Raw genomic sequence first — 23,500 nt, 5'->3', positions numbered from 1 at the left:
AATAGACAGACAGACTAGACAAAATATAAAAATTTCAAGTAAAAATGTTAAAGTAAGAAATTTAGTGAGAGAAAAACAAATATGAAAAGTCTTACAATTTGTATGGATGTCACTGAACACCGAAAACACTAAAAGCACTGTATAGTTTTTAAAAATTGATAAATTTCAACTCCAATATGAAGAAATAATGTGAATAAAATGAGATGACGGCAGCTATTTTCTGTGCACATTGACTGAAAACCAGCAGAAACCAGTCACATCAGCTCTTTATAAGCATCAGTATGCACATTATTCTTTACTGCAGCACAGGACTGCAATAGCTCTCATGCGCTGCAGGTTCATACTATACGACAGCATCATTCACAGTGAGTCTACAGCAGGAAGGAAGCAGCACAATTTTCTTTATTTAGTACCTTTATGAACTGATTTCATTTACATGAAGCCTCATACTAAAAAATAATGTAGTGTGTCATTTGCACCAGCATGAATCAGTATGAAAGTCTTCAGAGAAATAGTGATAAAATGAAACAAATGAATGTAATAGCAGTGAGATCATTTAGTCAAGAAACCTACCTGCAAATCTCCATCAAGTCAATACACCTCATCAGTTTCAAAAGGAGTCAGGTGCAGCAGTGGCGCGCGAGGCAGGAATAAAAGGCTTTCTGCTGCCTCCTGCTGGTCACTGACAGAAAAGGCAGCTGTCTTGTAGCTGGCAAAAGACGTCCAAGGTAAGGCCTGAGACACAGTTACACACCGTAAAAATCTGAAACTGAATCTGCATTATGTTTATATATTTTTTCAATTCATGCATCTTTAACACCAACGTTTCTATACAATATTTCTGTCAGGTTTTGTTGGAGCCACTGTAATCATTTTTCAATTTGATGTAAAGTATAAATGACAAATAAAGTCTCTCTGAACTTAACTGAACAATCCAAACAGGTTGACTGATAGAGAGATCCGCAGTCTTTTCTGATTGGTCCTCAGCCTCTTTTGAATACATCCAGTGAATCATCCACAGTTAAAAAAAAAGGTGCTGCTTGAATGTCAGCCCATTAGAAAAGGTTCCTGCCCAGATCTCACTATTGGTTCAGCAAACAGACAGACTGACATGAGTTATGCTTCACAATCTTTATTGAGTTATAATTTCCACAGCAAAACAACACGGCTAATTGATTTTATTGAGTTTCCACTCATGTAGGGTGTACAATCACTGCGAGGTTCACTCCGAATCAGCAGCCTGAAACAAGAGAAGGGAAGGCAAGAGGAAAGAATCAGTGCAGTGAGCACAAAGACAAAGCTGACAAATGTCTTCACAAGTTTTTTTTGTTTTTGTTTTTTAAATTCAAACCCAGAACTCCATGGAGCTAGAACCACATCTAGGCCCCGCAAGAACAGCACCCACTAGTGGCCCAACATGAAAACCACATCGTTTTCGGTGTTTCCATGTGAATGGACATCATTTTCAAAAGTTTTCAGTGTAAGCACAAAACTTTTCTGAAACAATTAACAACATTTAACAGAACGGTTAAATCCAGTGTTACCTTTCCGAAGTCGCGGCTCTTAGTCCTCAGCTTGTTGACCTGGGACTCGGCGATGTCGGCGCGCTCCTGCGCCTCCTCCAGCTCGTGCTGCACCTTCCTCAGCTTCGCCAGATGCACGTTGGCCTGCTCCTCCTGCGGAAACAGAGCCCAGCGTCAGCCACGGTCGGACGGTGGTGAGGATCGGACTGAAGGAAGGTCTTACGGCCTCTTCGTTCTGCCTCTTGTAGGCCTTGACTTTGAGCTGCAGCTTGTCCACGAGGTCCTGCAGCCGCAGCACCGTCTTCTTGTCTTCCTCGGTTTGGTAGGTCAGCTCCTTCACGCGCCTCTCGTACTTCCTCACGCCTTTGACGGCGTCGGCGGCTCTCCTCTGCTCGCTGTCCACCTCCCCCTCCAGTTCACGCACCTGCAGACAGACTCCACCTCAGTCGGGGGCCTTTTGTTTGGTGGTGATTTAATCTGAACCCAATGGTTAGGATTAGGGTTATGGGTTGATACCCGAGCTTCCAGCTTCTGCAGCTGCTTCCTGCCCCCCTTCAGAGCCAGGCTCTCGGCCTCGTCCAGGCGGTGCTGCAGGTCCTTAACAGAAGTCTCCAGGTTCTTCTTCATCCTCTCCAGGTGGCTGCTGGTGTCCTGCTCCTTCTTCAGCTCCTCGGCCATCATGGCGGCCTACGTTCAACAGTCGCATTAGATGAACATTCCTAAAAAACCTCCCAGATGTGTCCATGTTGAGCGGTAACGTTGACATTTACATCTGTGATGGCCTTCTTGGCCTTCTCCTCAGCGTTGCGAGCCTCTTGGATGGCCTCCTCCATGTCTCCCTGCAGCTGGCTCACATCTGCATCCAGCTTCCTCTTGGAGTTCAGCAAACTGGTGTTCTGCAGAGAAAAGAGCGAAATGAAGAACGAACGTCATGTTGCATCGAAAATAGAATTAATCATTTCAGTAAAGGTAAACTATCTAATTTCAGTGAAAAATAAAAGAACATAAAACGAGAAGAAAGAAGGGTAAAATGGTTAAAACTGTGAAATAAAAGTGCTCTTTCTCTTGCCCCTAATTTACATTAAAGGGAATTAATTCAAGATTTGTGAAAAACTACACGCTTTTCCAGTTTATTCAATGCTAATGGGCCGTGAAGCATTAGAAACCTAAAATAACAGGCCAATCCACGTATCTGTCTGTTGCCTTATACTGTACAGGCTGTGTGCCACAGAATTTGTTGCAGTTCGGGGTCCGAATTTCCCGCGCAATCGTGGGGATGTGATGTAAATTGACCCTGTATGCGCATTCCCGACAGCTCTGGAACAGGAAGAACATGGCCGCCGTGGACACGGACTAAAACACTGCAGGATACAAATGGATTCTTCAGCAGTCATCAAACGACCTGCATCCACTCAAAGCCCACAAAAAAGTGCCACCACGAAGAAAAAAAGGACTTTATCAGCGTTATCTCGTGAGTCAAAAAAAAATGACCGAAGCCGGTGCACGCTCCCGTTCCGCCTTGGCTGGTGGCTGCAGTTACCCACAGCGCCTATCGCGGCAGCACTGAGGTAAATTTTGTAAAGTTGCTTTAAGTCCCTTTAAATTTGACAGGGCAGATTTTACATTGAATTCTTCGCAATTCAGGAGCTACATCAATTTTTTTCACAGACTTGGCTTAATCTCACTTCTCCCTGTGCCTACAAAGTGATAACGTTTTACCAAGTTTGAACTGTTTACTCAGTATATTTGTGAATGTTTGCAGTCAATCACTAACCTTGCCGGCAAGCTGAATTCTCGCGGTATTTGTTCTCACACACCACGAGAATCCATCTTGTACCGCTCGCGCCTATGTGCTCGGGATCTGACTTTTTTCGGTCGGACCAATCACGCTCGGATTTTTTTCGGTCGGGCCAATCACGCGTCGTTTAGGGCGGGACATAAAGCTTTGACGGAAGCAGGAAGCAACGGACTGCTAATAATATTAGCATGGCTAGCGAAAACAATGGATATCCCGACAGCGATTAAATCTGTTTTGGATGAATCCTCTATTGCGTCTTGGAAAAATGATCAGCAAGAGTTTTTTTCTTTGCAGTGATTGGCTGAAACGAAACATGGTGAGGCAGGCGCACTGTGTCCTTCCATCCAATGAACGCAAAGAGTTCTACAGCAAGTCCCTCCTTCCCCGAACGGATTTGCCGAGTGAAATCCCAGATTGACATGTGAAGCAATTCGTTGCTGCACATGTCAATATGTCTTTTGCCAGGTTAATCAATCACATCTCTTACATAATTTGCAGAGCATGAATGGAAAGTGCACAGGAACACCATTTCCCAAAGTTTTTCACATATAAAGTGCATGTAGATACATTTTTATCATTTTCATTAAATTGCCTAAACATTGTGCAGTCCAACTTGCTTCATTAAATTTGGACTCACCTGAGAATGCAGGAGTCCGACTCTCTCGCTGGCATCAGCTAACTCTCCCTCGGCGAGCTTCCGGCTTCGTTCCGACTGCTCCAGAGCAGCTCGGAGCTCCTCCACCTCGGCCTGCATCAGCACGCTCCTGCGCTCCGTCATGGCCACCTGCTCCTTCAGGTCCTCCTGGCTCCGCAGGGCCTCGTCCAGGTGGAGGGTTTGCTCCTGCAACAACAGAGAGTTTCAAAGTCTGAAACACTTTTTAAAAGGTTTTCAAGTAAAAGCAGAAAGCAGCAGGAGCTGAGCATCAAGACCTGCAGTGTGAAGGTAGTTTAAGGTTCTCGCTTCGAAAGTCTGCTAGGACCAAGGCTTTACCTTGAGGTGGCCCTGCAGGTTCCTCAGCTGCTTCTGGGCCTCAGCCGACTGTCGGTTGGCGTGGCTCAGCTGGATCTCCATCTCGTTCAGGTCGGCCTCCATCTTCTTCCTGATTCTCATGGCGTCGTTCTTGCTGCGGACCTCGGCATCCAAAGCGGACTGCATGGTCTCCACGATGCGCATGTGGTTGCGTTTCATCTGCTCGATCTCCTCGTCCTTCTCGGCAAGCCTGCGGTCCACTTCGCCTTTCACCTGCGTCAGTTCCAGTTGGATGCGCAGAATTTTGGATTCCTCGTGTTCAAGAGAGGCCTGCAGATCGAAGAGGAGTCAGAGAGGACGAGTTTGTCAAAGCAGCGTCCCAAAATGTTTAACAGCGATGCCTTTGGACATAATTTGGCTTCGCTACCGACGTTGTAACTTTTGTTGTCCTCACATCTCACCTCAGCTTCCTCCAGAGCAGTCTGGATCTCCGTCTTCTCAGTCTCAACTTGCTTCTTGGTCTTCTCCAGCTCATGGATGGCTTTGCCATTTTCCCCAAGTTGTTCGGTCAGATCAGAAATTTCCTCTATAGATGTTAAAACGGATACGATTTAATTAGGTGTTAACTGAAGCAAACAATTTTTTTTTTTTTTAATGAAAAAAGTTTGCTGTCCATACGTTGCAGGTTTTTATTCTCGCGCTTGAAGACTTCCAGATGCTCCAAAGCTTCCTCGTAAGAATTCTTCATTTTGAAGATTTCAGTGCTGAGAGCGCGAGACTCTTTCTGAGAGCCTTCCAGCTCGGCCTGACTCTCCTCGTACTTCTGCTTCCACTCGGACAGAACCTACAAACGACACCGAGGCCACCCGGTTCAGGGGGTTTTCTTCAACCATCCAGCACTCAGAGCTCGATAGATCTGTTTCCGTCACCTTATCGAAGCTCTTCTGCTTCTTGTCCAGCACTGCTGCCTGAGCGTTGGCTCGGTCCACGTCAACCATGAGGTCCTCCACCTCCCCCTGCAGCCTCTGCTTGGTCTTCTCCAGAGATGAACACTTGGCGTTCACGGCCTCGATGGCCTCCTCTGCTTCCTGCAGACGCTGGGCCAGCTTTTTCCTGAGAATTGCATCACAAACAAACTTCTGAAAACTAAAGAGATGAAAATTCTTCCAACCCAGACCTGGTCTTCTGAAAGGTGACGTATAAAAAAACTTTTGTAAATACTAGAAGAGCATGTGAAAGGCTGAAAGATCAGCACATGAATGGTTTTTGTACATGAGAGTAACTCTTACTTGGCCTCCTCCAGTTCGTCGGTGCGTTGGATGGCGTCGGTCTCGTACTTGGTTCTCCACTGAGCCACCTCACCGTTGGCCTTGGACATGGCTCTCTGGAGCTCAGCCTTGGCCTCCTGTTCCTCCTCGAACTGCTCCCTCAGCAGATCGCAGTCATGCCGGGCAGACTGGAGGGAATGGGCCAGGGCGTTCTTTGCCTGAACCAAAAGAAAATGGCTGCTTTTGAAAAAAGTTAATATTATTATACATTAATTCACAATAGATCTGGCCCTGTATTTTCCAGACTGGTCTATGTACTTGTATTGTCTCACTGATGGGGCAGGTTTAGTTTGTTTCCCATGAACTGAAATGAGTCTACAAGCACAGATCCCACAATTTTGACGCAGCGTAACAAACCTTAGTTTCTTCCTCCACCTGCCTCTTCAACTCCTCTATTTGCTGAGTGAAAGCGAGCTTGGCCCTCGACATCTGCGACAGTATGGCTTCTTTCTCCTCGAGGAGACGAGAAAACTCACCTGTTCAAGAAAATCAAGTGAGAAAAAAACAGAACATTGGAAATCCTGAGACCTCTCAGCGAGCTGCTCACCATTTTCGTTCTGGAGTCGCGCCCTTTGAGCGTTCAGTTCGGTGATGAGATGAGCGTCCTCGTCGTGTTTGGTCTTCAATTCACTCAGCTGGTCTTCCAGAGAGTGACACAGCTTCTCGTAATTAGTCTGCAGAGATTGGTGAAATGAGAAACTGCTCCAGTGTTGTCTATACTTGATCATAGACAGTACTGTCCAAAGGTTTGGAGAACTTTATCTCACTAAAAACAAGAGAATGAGTATGAAGACTTGAGAATATCTAAGAAATTAATAAGATCAAACCACTGCATTTGAAGGGCAAGGAAGTTGTACATGACAACCTTCAAAGGCCTCGGGTGGTGGATTTAATCCAATGAAACGCTGAGTGTACCTTTGCCTTGAAGGTGACCTCCACATTGCTGGACAGGTCGTCAATCTCCATCTTGCACTCGCTCTTCTCCTTCTCCAGCTTCTGTTTGACCCTCTGCAGATTGTCGATCTGCTCTCCCAGCTCCGCCACGCTGTCGGCGTGCTTCTTCCTCAGCGCCGCCGTGACGGCCTCGTGGTGGAGCGTCGACTCCTCCAGGTCGCGTCTCAGTTTCTGAAACTCCGCCTCTCGCTTCTTGTTCATCTCCACCTGAGCTGCCGTGGCTCCCCCGGCCTCCTCCAGCCGCTCGCTGATTTCCTCCAGCTCTCTGGTGAGATCCGAGCGTTGCTTTTCCACTTTGGCTCTTGCGACACGTTCCACTTCGATCTCCTCCTCGAGCTCCTCGGTACGAGCCTGAGGAACCCAACAGGAACCAAAGTGATTTCAGGCTAAAGTCTGATGTACTGTATACTGCTATGTCTACAGTAGCCTCTACACAGTCTTTTCTCCAAGTGTTTGAATTACCTGAAGCTCCTTGATCTTTTTCTGAGATTGCGCGGCCACGTTCTGCTCATCCTCCAGTTTGGAAGCCAGTTTGCTTAACTCAAAGTCTTTTCTGTGGTGTGAAACCAAACCGGGTGAGAAAACGGAATCATCAAGAAGACCCCAGACCGTGAAGCACTGAAACGTACTTTTTGAGGCGTTCCTCCAGCTGCTGCTGTCCATTCTCCAAATCCATTATGGATTCTTGACACAGCTTCAGGTCGCCTTCCAGCTTCCTCTTGGCCCTCTCGATATCCATCCGGATCTTCTTCTCTTGTTCCAGAGAGCCCTCGAGCTAAGACGAGGAGACTCAGTTTATTTATGGTAAACAAGTGACTGTATGGTAAACTGAGTGAACCAAAACGATGAAGAAAGACACTTTAAAGGAGCCGGGGAGTCAGATGTGGCTGCAGCAGCAGGTTGCAGACCTCTCATATTAATCTTACATCGTCTACTTGCTGCTCGAGCTTGATCTTGGCTTTGGACAGAGCGTTGACTTTGTCTTCCTCCGCCTGCAGGTCATCCAGTGTCTGCTGGTGAGCCTCTTGGAGGGCCAACTTCTCCTTGGACAACTTGGCAATCGTGTCATCGAGACATGACATTTCTTCTGTCAAATTCTTCACCTGGATGCAAAAAAAGAAAGAAATTAAAGCTTCAGCGAATTCTTCACTTGTACTTTTTTGGCATTGGAGAGGTTGTCTGCACACACCTTGTTTTCAGTGGCGTGCTTTTCCTTCTCCACTTTAGCGAGCGTGAGCTCCAGGTCGTCGATGTCTTTCTTCAGCTCGGAGCACTCATCCTCCAGCTTCCTCTTCTTGGCCGTGAGCTCAGCGTTCAGGTCCTCCTCGTCCTCCAGACGCTCGCTGAACTCCTTGGCCTTCGCCTCCAGCAGGATCTTGTTCTTGATCAGTCCTTCACATCTTTCTTCTGCATCTGCAAGACTTTCACTCTCCTGTTGACTCAAAAACACCAGATTTAATTTAGAGAGCCTCTATTTGTGTGAAATACTAAAACTTGTGGCCTTACAGATTGAATCTGCAGACAGAGGTCGTTCTTCTCCTGAAGCAGGGAAACCATTTTGGCTTCCAGCTCCTTCCTCTTCGCTTCAGCTTTGGCTAAATCCTCCTTGCATTTGGCGAACTCCTCCTTCATCAAGGCCATCTCCTTCTCCGTCTCAGCGCTCCTCAAGAGCGGCTTGATTTTGAAGTAGAGTTTCATCCACGGCCAGTGTTTCACGTTCATGAAGGAGCGGATGTTGTACTGGATGATATAAATGGACTCTCTGGAACGTGAAGAACAACCACACTTGAATGATCAGCGCTCTTTGTTCTACTGACACAATGATTTGTTCAGTGTCTGATTGATTACTTGCTCTCCATCATTTTCTGGAACTCCTTCCTTCGGAGAAAGCCTCGACACAGAGCCTGAGTGATGGTGATGAGTGAGGCTAATCGTTCATCCCTCATCTCCTCCAGTAGACCCAGGAGTCCGGCCTTGAAGAACACCTTCAGGAAACAGAACGTCAGCGCTGCGAAGCACTCAGAGACCACTAAGTTAAAGGTTTTTGCCCCTTTTATAGATATGTAAATGACTATTTTTACAGTTTTTGTTATTCTTTTTTTTTTCATTTTCAGGTGATTTTAGCCATTCATTTGTTTTGACCGTTTGCGATACTTGTAATGTTCAAAGTTCCAAGCAATTTTTAATGACCCCTCCCATTTTTTAAGGGCTCAACATGCTTTGATTTACAGCCATTTTAAGAGTTGTAGCTGTTTTATTCTAATTTTTATATAACAAAAAAAACAAAAAAAAAACAAGAAAGATGTTCTTCTTCGTGAGCTTTTTGTTCCTGCAACTTTGCTTTAACTGACTCAGCCAAGAGATAAAAGTAACTCATTAAACATTCTGGTGAACAAGTACAATAAATAAATAGGGTAGAAAATATTTAAGGAAAGTTTCAAGGAGCCACTATAGAGACATATTTGGCTCTCGAGCCATGACTTGGTACCCCCTGAGCTAGCCAGTACAATATGCCATCAAACAAAAGTAATTTTATGTAAAATTAACAGTCTTTTAGAAAGTAAAGTCTCAAATACCTTTTTTTTTTATTATCAACACATTAACCTTGCAACACAATCACAAACCTTGGTCTGAGTACTTCATACATCTGAAGTTTTCTTGTTTGTCAAATAACCTAGCGTTCCCTAATTTTAAGAGATGATTACCTTGGTATGTCCGAACTTATATTGGGTGTGATCCACGTCGATGGAACCCAAGAGCTTCTCAGAAGCTTTCTTGTTGTCAATAAACTGTCCTTCTGGGATAACGCTAGCGTTCAGTACTTTGTACCTACAAAACAAAACACTAAGTTAAGAGACATTTATTTAAACTTGCAGTCAAAGAAACTTTTGCTGCTTACCTTTGCTTGAAATCTCCATACAGGATCCTGCTGGGAAAACCCTTCCTGCAGATTCGGATTCCTTCTAACACGCCGTTACACCTCAACTGATGGATAACCAGATGGTGCTCCATGATCCCTAAGAGTTATCCAAAACCTCCATGAGATCAAGCTGTCAGGATTTATACACCTTGGAGTGATTTAAATGTTCATTTTGAAGAGTACCTGGAGTTTTGGTTTCATTTGGGATCAGGCAGCGAACGAAGTGGGGATGGGTGCTCTTGAGATTCGTCATGAGCTTCCCCAGGTTCTCCTGTTGAGGGTCAGAATGGTCAACTCCTTCCTGTTTCCTGCCACATTTATTTTTACTAGTGCAGTTACCCTGAAGAGCGCTGACACCGTCTGGAAAGACGAGCCTTTCTTCTTTGCTGCTTTCTTGGCAGCAGCACCGGTCCCCCCTGCACCTCCACCGCCCGCTTCTAAACAAAGGAAACGCTGCTATTGACATCAGGAAGCTGAAAACTGAAACACTGAACAAACACAAACCCTACCCTCGGATGAAGAATAGTTTGAATAGAGGAATGCCAGAAGTTTGAGTCCGGCCTTCTGGTAGAGCTGGACCACGGTCTCGTTGAGTGGGTCCTTGTTCTTGTCCAGCCAGCCTGTGATGCTGTAGTCCACGGTGCCGGCGTAGTGCACCAGCGAGAAGTGGGCCTCGGCTTTGCCTTTGACAAGCTTGGGCTTCTGGAAATTGCTGGATTTCCCCAGATGTTGGTCGTACAGCTTGTTCTTGAAGGTGGTGTCTGACGCCTTGGGGAACATGCACTCCTCTTCGAGGATGGAGAAGATGCCCATTGGCTGTTGAAGACAATGAGTGGGAACGTTTCTTATTAAAGCGTGGACTGCAGCACAGCGGAGGTCTGTAGAGTCAGACGGTTTGCACATCATTCCTTTTCTGCTCTAACCTTTTCAATGAGCTCGATACAAGCTGCCAGATCCATCCCGAAGTCGATGAACTCCCACTCGATGCCCTCCTTCTTGTACTCTTCCTGCTCCAGCACGAACATGTGGTGGTTGAAAAACTGTTGCAGTTTCTCGTTGGTGAAATTGATGCACAGCTGCTCCAGACTGTTGTACTGCAGAGCAAAAAAGTTAACCATAAACCAGGTTGTCCAGGAACTTTTACAGGAAATGCAATTAGTTTTGCAAACTTACGTCGAAGATCTCAAACCCGGCAATGTCCAGAACCCCAATAAAGAACTGTCTGGGTTGTTTGGTGTCCAACATCTGATTGATGCGAAGCACCATCCACAGGAACATTTTCTCGTAGACGGATTTCGCCAAAGCACCAATGGAGTTGTAGACCTAGAAAATGAAACAGCTTGAACGCATGAAAATGGTTTAAACGTCTTTTGTACACAGTGTAGGTGGCACATGGACTGTCCAACACACAGTCTGTACTGATCATCCTTAAAATAGTGATAAACCTGCTTTGTATGGTCGATGGTTCAACAGCTTTTGATTGTTTCAATAGAGCAGTACATCACTGACTTTCGACAAGAAAAAAAAACAATGATTTTTTTTTTTTTTTTTTTGAACTGGAGTTAAAATGACCTTAGACTTAAACTTTTTCAGCCACTCCTGAATTTTGTAAAACAGAAACACAACCAGAGTCTTTTAATATTTGAAACATATCTACGCTTTATAAAAGCAGACTTAAATACTTTCGTTCTCTAATAGAGACATGGATTTTTGAAAATGAATTCTTTTCCTCTTCAGACAGCGTTAACGCAACGTTTCATGTGAAAACATACAGTTTCTGGACTTGACTTCTAACTGATATGGGTATCAAAATTGATCTAATTTGCCTTCTTTTAATGAAAACAAGAACAAACACATACAAATATATGTTAATATATTAAATCGGAAAATATAAATTAACTTCTCAAGTGTGTGGAGCACTAATCCTTCACAACATTGAAAGTATCCATCAGCAGAAAACAATCAAAGTAACCACAATAATAGACAAACACACTTGAGGAAAAGTGTTTTTTTTTTCTTCTTCTTCTTTGAAATTAAAGTGCTGCATTAACACAGGAGGCGTACCTGCTGAACCGTCTGGCCCTTGGTCACATACTCGTTCCCGACCTTCACTCTGGGGTAACACAAAGCTTTTAGCAGGTCCGCCGAGTTCAGGCCCATCAGATAAGCTGCTTTGTCAGCCACTGATGGAAGAAAACGGTCATGAGAGGGAAGCGCACGGCGGATGGATGAAAAGTTTTAAATAGCTTAAAACACATTTACATCAACAGAAGCTAGAAGGTGGAAACAACACAAAGGAATGGAAAGTGTGAGATTAACCCTTGAAGATCTTCTCAAGGAATAAATAAATAGGAAAAGAAACTCTTCAAAACAGAAGCAGACTCCTTAACTTACACCTAAATTCTCAAAGACACAGACCTGGAACAGTTAACAAATCACCTGGATCATGTTTTAGGACTGAGGGAGTCAAGGTGAACAGATGTTACCTTCTGTCCCGTCCGGCTCTGCTTGCTCCTCTCTCTGCTTCTGCTTGAACTTCATGTTCCCATAATGCATCACAGCACCCGTTAGCTTGTAGATGCCGATCCTCTCCTCTGCAGTGAAGCCCAAGATGTCGATGGCGCTCTGAAAGTCAGAGAGTAAGACAACGCTGATGGAAGGACAGAGGAAACATGGCAACAAAGCTAAGAAACTCTAATACTGTAAAAATGTGGACCAGGACCAATATTCACTCATAAATGCAAGTCTTACACATTTTTTTTAATATTTAACATAAGATGATCAATTTTCTTTGCACACTTCTTCCATGTTCTCGTTGTTGGAATTGAAGCTCAAAGGTCAGAAAGTCCAGCACAGAGAGCCTCTTCCCTTTTTTGAATATTCTTAGACATGCTGATCAGTCGTTTCCATGTGAATGTGTCAACAGCTGGTTGTGACGATGTTAGCAAACAATATAAAAGCAGAAACTGTGAATTCGCACATCGGTGGCCATCAGCTCGTCGCTGTCCACGATGCTGGCCACGCTGATCTCCCCCTGGCTCACGAAGGGGAAGTCGTAGGGGTTGGTGGTGATGAGGAGGGTTTCTGGAAATGAAAGTGAGAAAGTGACTCTTGAACTCTTGCTTCATGATCGCCTCGAGGAAGTGACTCCGCTGTCCGGTTACCGATCAGCTCCGGCTTCTTGTTCGACATGATCTGGTAGAAGATGTGGTAGCTCCGCTCTGCGGACAGCTGAAACGTTACCCTGGATTTTTCCAGCAAGTCTGAAAAGAAGAAGGAAGATGATCACAAAGAAATAGGAACGATAAAAGAATTTCTCTGAATCAAGTTTCAACTCACAAGTTTCGATATCAGCTGAAGCCAGTTTTCCTGACGTTCCGAAGTGGATTCTGATGAATTTGCCCTGAAAAGACAACATTGCTTCTCTGGAATTAAAGAAATAAAACAATAAGGTTATGAGTGTAGTTTTAATATCGCTTTTTACTCACAAATCGGGATGAGTTATCGTTTCTGACCGTCTTTGCATTCCCAAAAGCTTCCAGTAAAGGGTTAGCAGAGATGATCTGATCCTCCAGATTGCCCTGAAGTCACAGAATAAACCATGAAAAACAACAAAGAACCAATTCTCTAGAAACAATCTCTTAAATTCAAATGACCTGTAATTTTCCATTGGATGCCACGTCCTTCTTCCTGTCTCCAGAGCCTGCGATTGTCGCAAAGTACTGGATGACGCGCTTGGTGTTCACAGTCTTTCCTGCACCGGATTCTCCGCTACGAAACAGCAAAACATGGTTAAAAACATCTGTTTAATCATGAATTAAAAAGAACTGATCGTATCATGTGACTCTTCCTGCAGCTTACGTGATGAGGATGGACTGGTTTTCCCTATCTGGAACAAAAAACACCAGAGTCATGTTAGGAAAGTGTAGGGGAAGGTCAGAAGCGACTGGGCGTATCGCGGGCGCAGCTCACCGGTTAGCATGGACTGGTAGGCGTTGTCCGAGATGGAGAAGATGTGGGGTGGCGCCTCCTGCCGCTTCTTGCCCCGGTAGGCCACCACCACTTCGTGGTTGTAGACCGGGAGCCACTTGTAAGGGTTGACAGTGACACAGAACAGTCCGGAGTAGGTCTGCGATGGAGAAATGGTAACGGTGAGAGTTCTCCTGACTTCTGAGAGGAAGAGCATCACAACAAATTCACGAAAACACATTCAGCCTTCAAGCAGTTCTTTAAAATACCGCCTGCCGGCCTTGGCTTGTTCAGACACCTCCGCTTTTCTTCTACCATCATGATTGCATGACTCCGGGGAAATAATCGTTTAATGATGTGAGGAACTCTAAAGATTATTGAAGTATGGAAAAAAAAAAAAGCAATGAGAAGACTGAATCAAGCAGTTTGACTTTAAAAGCTTTCTGAGGATCCAGTCCAGAGAGAACCAGCAGCACTGAAAGACTGATGTTTACCGGAACAAATGAAGGTAAATGAATCCCGATAGTGAACGGTTATATCGCACATGAAGGCAGTCAGGGCCTGGAAGCTGCAATGCAGATGTTTCTGTATTAAACTCAGCAAGTTTCTAAATGGGAATAACTCATAAATGAGTTCCTGGATTGATTCCCAACCTTTTTCTTGAGGGGCATGTTTTTGTTTTATTTGTTTTTTGTTTTTTTTGTTTTTTTGCCATTTTAAACTTAGATGACCCCCCCAACTCAATCTGTACCATTAAAAATGAGCCTCATAGCGCTCTATATGTGGAGAACAGTTTCTTTGTTATATTCCTTAATGATGAGTTCCTGTTTTACTTTCCATTTCACCACTAAAGATGAATTCAGCTCTAATTTTGTCCAATTCTTCAATGAAGCCATATTCTATATAACTGTCTTGGTTCATGCTTTCTGTTTTATGACATAAATTAAGTAGAGAATCACTGATTTTAGCTCAGCCCTACTTCATCTCCAGTGAGCCACACTTTTTAAAAAAATCAATGTTTTTGAAGCCTTGTTCGCTGATCTAGAGAACAGTCATACTGGTGTAAGAAAGAACAAAACACGTCTTCTTGAACCATCCAGCAGTCCTGTCATATCACATCAAGCACTGAAGACAACACCTTTCCCAGACCACACATCAAACTACAGAAGCTTCTCTCCAAGGTCTTCCTGATCCTGATGTGGAATCGGCGGCCATCACTCACATAGATCATCCACGCCGCGTAGCGCTCTTTGAGGTTGAACAGCACGGCGGCCTCGTTCAGGTGGGTCATCATGGCCATGTCCTCGATCTTGTCGAACTTGGGCGGGTTCATGGGGTAGACTTCGTCATCCTTCACAGTAACGACCTCGGATCGAGAAGAGAGAGAGAGACAGACACTGGATAGAGGACTGGATTAACCCTTTACAGTTCACACATTAAAAAATGTGAATTTTATATTAGATACAATGATGCAGTCTCAAAATACATGCCAAAGTTGCAACTCTGACATGCTGAATTTACATATGACTGGGAGGAAGAAAACTAAATAACTGGGCAATTCTTGAAATCATGCATTCTGTCAACGTCATCAATTCACCACAGGAAGAACTGCCACAAATAGAATCCAGACCAAAAACAGGCTGAAGTACCTGCCCTGTTTGGGTTTTGACGGTTGCTTTGCCCCCGTCCTTGCTTTGCAGGGTGCCTTTAACGAACAGCTCCTTGGGGTCCACCACGTACACTGAGGTCTTGGCATCGAAGGGCCTGTTCTGGGCTTCGATCCTCTCCCGTTCGGGCCTCCTCAGGTACGGCGCCGCCTCCCCGAACACGCTCATTTCGGCGTCCGAACTCATCCCGGCGACACGCAGCCCCTGTGTGGACTGGAGGGGGGGACGTCGATGAAATCAGATGAAATCCAACCAGCGAGGCCGGTGACCGTCGCAGCCGCACAACAATGAAAGACAATTACAAGGCGCTGACCCCTGCCGCTTTTATAAGGTGCGATCGGAGGGACAGCAAACACCTATATTTAGGTCAAAGCCCCCCCAGTGAATGTGGGTGGAGGGAGGCGATTATGGTGGCATGTGATGTCATGGAGACGCTGTTCGCTGTGCTTTTGTTATAAATCTGCGGCGGGCAGCAACTGCAGCTCAAGAAAAGAATGAATGCCAGAGGAGGGGTGACCCCTGCCAGAGACCCGGCGCTCACAGAAACGCTCAAGCGCTCCAAGCACGCAGAAATCCGCTCTGTTTGTTTAGCGTCTTGGACACTGAGCCCACAGGATTACACCCAGACCGGACATGGAGGACCGATCTGGACCGTCTGGAGCTCATGAAGAACAACACAGCGCCGGTCTGAGGTCGCGTTTACACGACAGTGTTTCAAGTGACAACAGAGCATTTTTGTTTCAGAAAAGTGTCACGTTTACAAAGCATCATTGTCTGTTTCCATGGAAACCAGATTCTTATGTTTCTTAATGGGGGGATGTGTTTCGCTGAGGCTCACATGAAGTCAAAACAAATCGTGAAAAATGTACAAACACTTCAGGATGATGTTGATGTCTTTGTGCTTTGGGAATCACACATCTGATTATCAGTTCTCTTTCTCTTCTTTGACACAGTTTGAACCACATGCAGCTGCGCTATGTTAGTCCCCGTCCCCATTTTTAAGATTTTTGTTTTTTCAGAAAAAAAATAGATGAATTGAAAATAGGTCTCAGTCTGGAGCGGATCTTAAACTTACTTCACTTAAACTTAAACCAATACCAGGTTCTCTAAAGTAACATATGACCTGGATGACGGAGGCCCTCATTTTCAATGTTTACATCCAGACGCAAACATTTTCTAAAACAAAAATGAAAAAATGAATAGTTTCCGCTTGAGATGTTGAATAAACAGGCCAGAACCAACCATTATAAAAATAAATAAATAAACTGGACATTTATTTTTCTTTGGTTTATTGAGTTTTGGAGTAGTAAATTTTTGTCACCATAGGTGTGCTCGCCATTCCAATCTATTTGAGTCTTTTTCAATGGACTTTTGGTTTAAGCTGTTTTAGCCTAAAGAAAATTCAAAAATTCTATTGATTTCATCAAACTTGACTGTTTACGTGGTTTTGACTGATTTTGATTTGACTTTGGCTTTTTTACACAAACATTTCCACTTACCTCACAAACGACTGACCGAAAGACAACCTGAAAGAATCTTTAAATCACAATATCTTCCACCGTTGTATCGGAGGCTGATTGTTTGCACCATAAGGGGCGCATGGCGAGGCTCTCGATCGCCATGACGAGCTTATAAATAAAGGCAAAGCTGATGAAGCCCCTCAATAGAAATTCCTCCAGGATCCTCGCCGGGCGGCTTTAGAGATTAAAGGGGACTAATGGTGCTATCAGAGATTTGGAGTTCCCTCTTTTCTCCTGCCATCATCTCCCAAAGACTCGACAGAGAGATTCCTGAGGACAGACGGAAAGTAAGAGGACGGGCGCAGAGAGGCCGCAGCGGCCGGACAACCAACGTTTCTATGTTTCAAAGTCATTGAAACCTGGATGAGTCATAATTTTCTGCTTCTGAATTCAGAGAAGTTTGACTGAAAACATCTGAGAGACTGGATGATGTTGCCTTGGCCTCCGCTGAGTGAAACCTGGGAGTCTGATTTGACTGTAATATAAGCATCCTGAAGCTCTCCAGCACCTCTCAGTGGTGACTCATATCTCACTTTGTAAACCAGTGATGGACAATCCAAATCAAGAGAAACGTTTTTTTTCTTTTTTAATCATTATTATTATCTTAGTGCTCTTTCATCAAACATCAAAGTGACTGAAGCACCCGGTGCTCAAACTGTCAGTCATTTTTAAACCTCTCATCAGTGTCATGAGGGGGAGATTAGACGGCTGCAAACTGACGAGTGGGGCGCTAAATCATGAACAAGCAGCCGGTGAACCCGAGGCTTACGCCGCCTCCATCTTAAATGTGAGGCTGCTTTTAGGAACCTAATCAGGACCGGGGTATTCTTAGGGACTGTCCTCAAAGGGCCAATGACAGTCAGTGCGGGGACAATGAGGCGACAGCTTTAATTTGGGGCATGCTCACTATTGATTGAGTTGCTGCTTCAGAGTTTTGGAGCGAAGCCTCGTCCCGTGCGTCTCGGGAGGCCCGCAGCAAGAGTTGGTCCTAATCTTTAATGCAACAGATGGTGAAATCTCCGGGCTTATGAGTTAATGTCAAGTCAAGTTCAAGTTTTCTAAATAAAGGGCTGCTAAGCGGGGGGTCACCCAGCCTATTATCTGCCAGGGATGCTTTTCGATGGCCATACGATAACCATTATTGTCGCACGAGCTTAATAATTATCAGTCTCAGCATGTTTTCTAAAAGTGGAACCACTTTTTCACTGAGGTGATGTCTGTTTGTATTTCCACTCACGAGCATCGACAGTGCTTGCGCATGGCGTTTACTTGTCAGCACGCGTGGAAATCACAGTGGGGACACGAGGGGGTCAAGAGTCTTCCTCCATGATGAGACCCACTGTGGAGAAAAGAGAAAGTCTCAGTCATATGGCTTAAAATATAATAAATATACTGTAGAAACATGGTGTAAACTGCAGCGTTTGGTGTTATAAATTTATTTATTCATATAGTGTGTGTGTGTGTGTCTATGGCTCTACTTATATATGTCTATGTATCTACTTAATAACTGTACGGTTGTATGTTCTGCTCTGTTAGACTATTTGTATATTTCTATGTCAGGAGGCGCACGGGTTGTCATGGTAACAGTAAACTAACCGGGAGGCGCTTATTTTCAGTGTGTGTATCAGTGTCGTTGTGGCGTCAACTTGAATAAATTCACATTTTTATAACCGGGAGAACCAAAAAACCATGTCGGACATCGGCTCGGATGAGTTTGACGAAGAACAGAACAAACTCGGGGTGAGAAAGTCGAAGTTTAACTCGTTAACCTTCACTGAATGAATGAACATTAGCCCACTGTGTGTGTGTATGTGCGTGTGTGTGTGTAGGAGTACAAAGGGGACAGGAATGAAGCCGGAGAGAGACACGGAGTGGGAAAAGCCGTCTTATCCAACGGAGACATTTATGAAGGAGAGTACGAGAACGGGAAGAGACACGGACAGGTACCGGATGGTTTTTGTAAAGTGAAAAACACTCCAACTGAGACGAAAAACACTAAAAACGAGGCAAATGCATGTCATCATGAGGAAAACCACACCGGCAACTTCCATTCACTGTGACCACCAGGGGGAGGCAGAGAGCTGCCTTCACCAGGGGAAAGGAGGGCAATAAATACAGTACAATGTACAAAACAATATCTACATGACAATGTTTTAAATGAACAGACAGTTACACATTCGGAAAACGATGTCCGTTTACGTGGAAACGCCGAAAGAAGAAAGAAGAAACGCCGAAAATGACATAGTTCCAACATTCCAAATTCACTCTTATCCGTCCGTTTTAAGGAGTAAAATGCCCTTCTGGACGGGCTAAAAGCAGCTATTACTCACCCAACATAATATAACTGAAAGAATCTCGTGTAAATCTTAGGTAATACCAAAAATAACCTAGGTCGCAGGTCCTTGCCAGGTGGAAATAATAAAGTTCGGGGGGAAAAAAATCCTGAAGGTGTTTTCATACCCTAACAATAGATGGCGCTAATTCTCTGTAATGCGGGATGATACGCACCATTTGACACCATAGAAGAAGACCGCAGTGTTTGTTTTGATATGCTAATCATGGAGACACTCCGGCAGAAGAAGTCAGAAATCTCTTCAGTTGTATTGTGGAGCTCAGCTTTTCTCTGTGAGTGTATCCTCTGTGCTCTAAACTTTTAAATTAGAAACTCCTTTTAAATTTCACTTTTGCTTGAACTTATTTTGAATTTGTGTATTAATTCTGCTACTGGAGAAATGTTTTATCCATCGTCCAGTTGGTTGTCAAAAGTTCAGAGTGAAGATTCCCAGCTATCTGCATACACCATACACTGAGCTTTTGTTTTAATACGTCAAAGTAGGTATACTTTTAACTTCATGTATTTTTTCAAGAAAGCACTCCGTTATAATGTTGTAATGGTATGTTCTGGTTGTTTTCAGCCTGATGATTAATACTTGAATAAGTGGCTGAATAGTTTCAATAGGAATATTATTTATTAATTGAGTGGATACTCAGCTAAAGCTATATATTTTGAGTGTTGTTGAATTTACTTCTCAATAGTTTGACTTTTGCGTCATGTATGTTCATGAAAATACTGTGTCTGTTAAGAAAGGATGAAGTTATTTAAGTAAGTTGTTTTAGTGCTTATTGAAATGCAGGTAATTGAGGATAAAAGAGAATATTTCCAGTGTTGCCTTTTTTTTGGTTGTTTTGGTTTATTATGGAGCTTGTTTGTTGTGTTGGTGGACTGTGATTTTCTGTTCTTCTATCCCAGGTTCAGACTGTCTTGTCATTTGGTAAATTTGAGAAGTGTAGTGTTCACAGGTTTGTGTCCCATTCAGGGGTGATGGTGAGGAAACACCGAGCTGAACAGCGATTCATTCCAGATTCATGCTGGTGACCAATTTGAATTGCATTGTGATTTTCCCGTAATTCTCCGTTCACCTTAGTTTTTTTATTTTGGGGTGTTCTGGTGTATATTTACGACTAATTTTATTGATGATTAATTTATTAAAAAATGTATCAAAAATTATTCTCTTTTGGATTATCTTGACCTGAAACAACATAAAATGTTTAACTATTTCCTTAAGAATAAAAAAAAGACCAACATTTTTGTCCTTGGTGTGAAATATGAGCTCAATCTTAAATCTTAAAATACCTATATTTAATGTGTTTAATGCATTCTGCTGCGAAACGCCTTGAGTCCCTCCAGAAAGAGACAGAAACGGCACAAACATTAGAATGCTGATGCTGTGAAAACCAGACAAAAGCAGTGAGATAACACTGGCCTGAGCCCAGTCCATTCACATCAGAGCAGCTCAATCTGTGACGTGTCAATCCTGCACTCCACTGCTGAAGCTCAAGTGGATCTCAGCAGCAGTTTCAAACTAATTATGTGTCTATTTCAGTCATTACTCTTTCAGTCATTGACAGAAAAGTCCCAAGAGTAATCCAGAGTGAGTCACACGTATAAATGTAGCTCCCATTCACCCCAGATGGGACTCGAACCCACAATCCCTGGCTTAGGAGGCCAGTGCCTTATCCATTAGGCCACTGGGGCACAAGTCCATACTGTTTTTGGACAGAAAAAAAAAAAAAAAAAACACATCCAGTTTTAGTCTGAAAGCAAAAGACATCTGCCAGGAGGTCATTCCTTCACTGGCTCCCTCAATTTTTCACAAACACTTTAAAAAAGAATATTTCAGATTTTAATTATTGTTTGGTGTCCAACTGTTCAGGAAGCGCGTTCTCGAAGACAAAAAGACAAAAAACTAATGTGCGTCTATGGCTTATTTTGTCCATTTAGGGGACGTATCGCTACAAGAATGGGGCAAGATACGTGGGAAACTACAACCAGAACAAAAAACACGGCCAAGGCACCTTCTGGTACCCAGACGGATCCAAGTACGAAGGTAGACCGAATCACTCTGACGTTTATTGATCCTGTCAACATGAGAGGATTCAGATCTACAGATAGGTGAGAAATATAAAGGACACCTGCACGACGAGGCTCAGTAAGAGAGAAGGCAGCCATTAAAGCTCCTTGAGATTGATTTTTCAAGACTCTGAATGTCTTTTTATTTAAGGAGTTAGAATCATTGTGGAATTCTTCATCCTCTGGCTCCTTAATCCACAGTTTGACTTTATACTTGTCACCCATCTGTATTGTTATGAAAGTTTTCTCACTCATTGAATCCAGATCATGTCCTTGTTTGTTCAGGGTCGTGGGTCGACGACCTGAGGCAGGGCCGGGGAGTCTACACCTACCCCAACAGAGACACCTACGACGGAGAGTGGCAGAACCACGTGAGGTCCGTCTATCGAGCCGCGGGCGTCACAAGTGTGGAGTTTTAGTTCAGAGTCAAAGGACCTGCCGGTGTTGTGTGGTTATTGCCAGGCAGGGTCAGGGAGTGTACCACTACCATGAGACTGGCTCCAGATACAAAGGCACCTGGCTGAACGGAAACATGGGGAATTCTGGAGAATACATCCACTCCAACCACAGATACCAGGGGAACTTCGTCAGCAACAATGTAAGTTCTCGTTTTGTGGCACATTCAGAAGATCATGGTCTGGTCTGATAGAGCCTGAGAGGAAAGCGACAGTAATAATCTTAATAATTGCAGTTCTGTGTTTTGTTTTTTTTATTGTCCATAAATCTTTTGTTTTTCTGTGTCTTGGACGTCCTGCTGCAGCCCATGGGCCCGGGGAAGTACGTGTTCGACATCGGCTGTGAGCAGCACGGAGAATACCGCCTAGTGGAGCAGGTAGATCAGTATGGCGTTTGTGTGAGCTTCCATGATTTAAACTATGGAAACTTCACACGTGGAAGTTCTGTTCCATATAGCAAATGTTAGTGGAAGGTTTTTGTTAATCAGACTCAAATATTTATCCAAAGTTATGCCTTTTAATTGTTTGTATAGCAACATATTTAAAATGTACAACTCTTTTTAGTGATTTGATAATGAAAATGTCCCATTAACTAAAATCACATTTTAAATCTTACATCCCTGAAAAAAATATACAATCATGCCTACTGTAATGTGATATATTACTACTAACACTAAAAATAGTAATTATACTACTCAAAATAAGATATTCCTCCATCAGATGCATTTTTTTCAGCAATAATTTCAATAGAAAAGTGATAATATTTCTAAATCATCATGAGTTTCATCAATAAATATTTATTTTATGTACTTTTACTGTTCTTTACAGTCAACATTCCAATATAATTTGAACATTTAAAAAAGAGTAATATACTGTATTTCTGGTCTTTTAGGATCAACTTGTATTTAAAGGGTTAAAATCCTGGTTACTGAGTAAATGAACTGGATTTAAGATTTCAGCCAAAACATTCATCTGTTTTTTTAAGTGTATTTTTTTTTTTTATAACTAATATTTTTTTTCATAATATCCTATTGAAAAACTTGTTAATAGAGAAACTTAATGACAAAATCTACACAAAAACAACTGAACTGCACTGAACATCCCAAAAAACCGAGACAGGAAGGGGACTGTAAGGGTCTGAGACCGAGTCAAATCAAGTCCTTCAAAATGTGTAGTGAAGACCAGGACTGCTCTGGAGCTGTCCAGAGAACTGTCTGCCTGATGGAACCGGGTCCGGAGTCACTCTCAGCATTGCTGAGGATGAACGGTAACTGTGAACTCTGACCCCTCCAGCCGCTGGGCGCCGGGCGCAGCAGAGGTCATGCCGGAGCTCAGAAGGCTTCGTACCCGGGCTCCGGGAACGGGTACCTGAGCTTTGGGGTCCCAGCAGGAGCAGAGGAGGTGCTGTTCTGGGTGCTGTGCAGCATGGACGTCTCCTCAGAGCATGCTCTGTTTTACTTGTCTTCCTGGGTTTTTCTTGTCTCACAGATGTTTTCATGCTCGGCCGGTAGTGCGGAAAACATCGAAATGTTTTGAGTTCAGCTCATGAGCCTAGATGTATTTTTTAGAACTGACTGTGTTCTCTTCCAGGACCAAACCGAGGGCCAGTATGGCGAGCTGGCCTCGACCACCGTCCTCAAGTGGATCCCAGAGTCCATCAGCGGCCCGACGACGAGGACGCCTGGGAAAGAGACAACAGGTGAACTCATTTATCTGATGGTCTTGAATCCTCAAACCCCGAGGAGAAAACTGTTTTTCAGCTTGTCTTTTATTCTTTCAGCTGGAGAAAAGGACGCATCCTCCAACTAGGAGAGAACAGGAGCTAAGCCTGCTGTCACTTTATTTTGAAAATACCATAGTCAGCTGAATAATTGTCTTGAAGGCATGGGGTTCTGTGCTACGTTTTTAGATGGTTGAAGCAGAAAATGTTGCAGGTGGAAGCAGAGAGACACCGCTGCTCCCCTGTGGTTCTCTGCACAACTGCA

General features: G+C 43.9%; 2 protein-coding genes and 1 non-coding gene across 3 annotated transcripts; 1 reads left to right on the top strand and 2 right to left on the bottom strand.

The window, feature by feature from the left end:
- Positions 1-1,176: 1,176 nt before the first annotated feature.
- Positions 1,177-15,315, bottom strand: LOC115393562 (myosin heavy chain, fast skeletal muscle-like). Its single transcript, XM_030098605.1, has 38 exons — positions 15,112-15,315; positions 14,685-14,828; positions 13,466-13,622; positions 13,355-13,382; positions 13,150-13,264; positions 12,982-13,074; positions 12,833-12,896; positions 12,658-12,756; positions 12,474-12,577; positions 11,980-12,118; positions 11,558-11,676; positions 10,667-10,816; positions 10,417-10,587; positions 10,003-10,309; positions 9,833-9,930; positions 9,677-9,764; positions 9,473-9,590; positions 9,279-9,402; positions 8,422-8,558; positions 8,080-8,335; positions 7,763-8,005; positions 7,500-7,676; positions 7,203-7,348; positions 7,036-7,126; positions 6,535-6,924; positions 6,167-6,293; positions 5,977-6,095; positions 5,581-5,777; positions 5,221-5,404; positions 4,970-5,135; positions 4,753-4,877; positions 4,313-4,621; positions 3,959-4,162; positions 2,294-2,419; positions 2,040-2,210; positions 1,747-1,947; positions 1,545-1,676; positions 1,177-1,240 (listed from the first exon to the last, which is right to left on the bottom strand). The coding sequence occupies exons 1-38, from the start codon at positions 15,313-15,315 to the stop codon at positions 1,223-1,225; spliced, it is 5,841 nt and encodes a 1,946-aa protein (XP_029954465.1). The 3' UTR covers positions 1,177-1,222.
- Positions 15,316-18,338: 3,023 nt separating this feature from the next.
- On the top strand, positions 18,339-23,349 carry rsph1 (radial spoke head component 1). Its single transcript, XM_030098611.1, has 8 exons — positions 18,339-18,389; positions 18,479-18,592; positions 20,932-21,037; positions 21,346-21,436; positions 21,523-21,658; positions 21,821-21,892; positions 23,106-23,214; positions 23,296-23,349. The coding sequence occupies exons 1-8, from the start codon at positions 18,339-18,341 to the stop codon at positions 23,322-23,324; spliced, it is 708 nt and encodes a 235-aa protein (XP_029954471.1). The 3' UTR covers positions 23,325-23,349.
- On the bottom strand, positions 20,613-20,685 carry trnar-ccu (transfer RNA arginine (anticodon CCU)). The gene has a single exon. It is a non-coding gene; the product is annotated as a tRNA-Arg (tRNA).
- Positions 23,350-23,500: the final 151 nt, after the last annotated feature.

The sequence above is a fragment of the Salarias fasciatus genome, chromosome 8 (genome assembly GCF_902148845.1).
Source record: "Salarias fasciatus chromosome 8, fSalaFa1.1, whole genome shotgun sequence".
Lineage (NCBI taxonomy): Eukaryota > Metazoa > Chordata > Actinopteri > Blenniiformes > Blenniidae > Salarias > Salarias fasciatus.
Note: the sequence above shows the minus strand (reverse complement) of the source record. Positions and strands in the feature narration are given on the sequence as shown.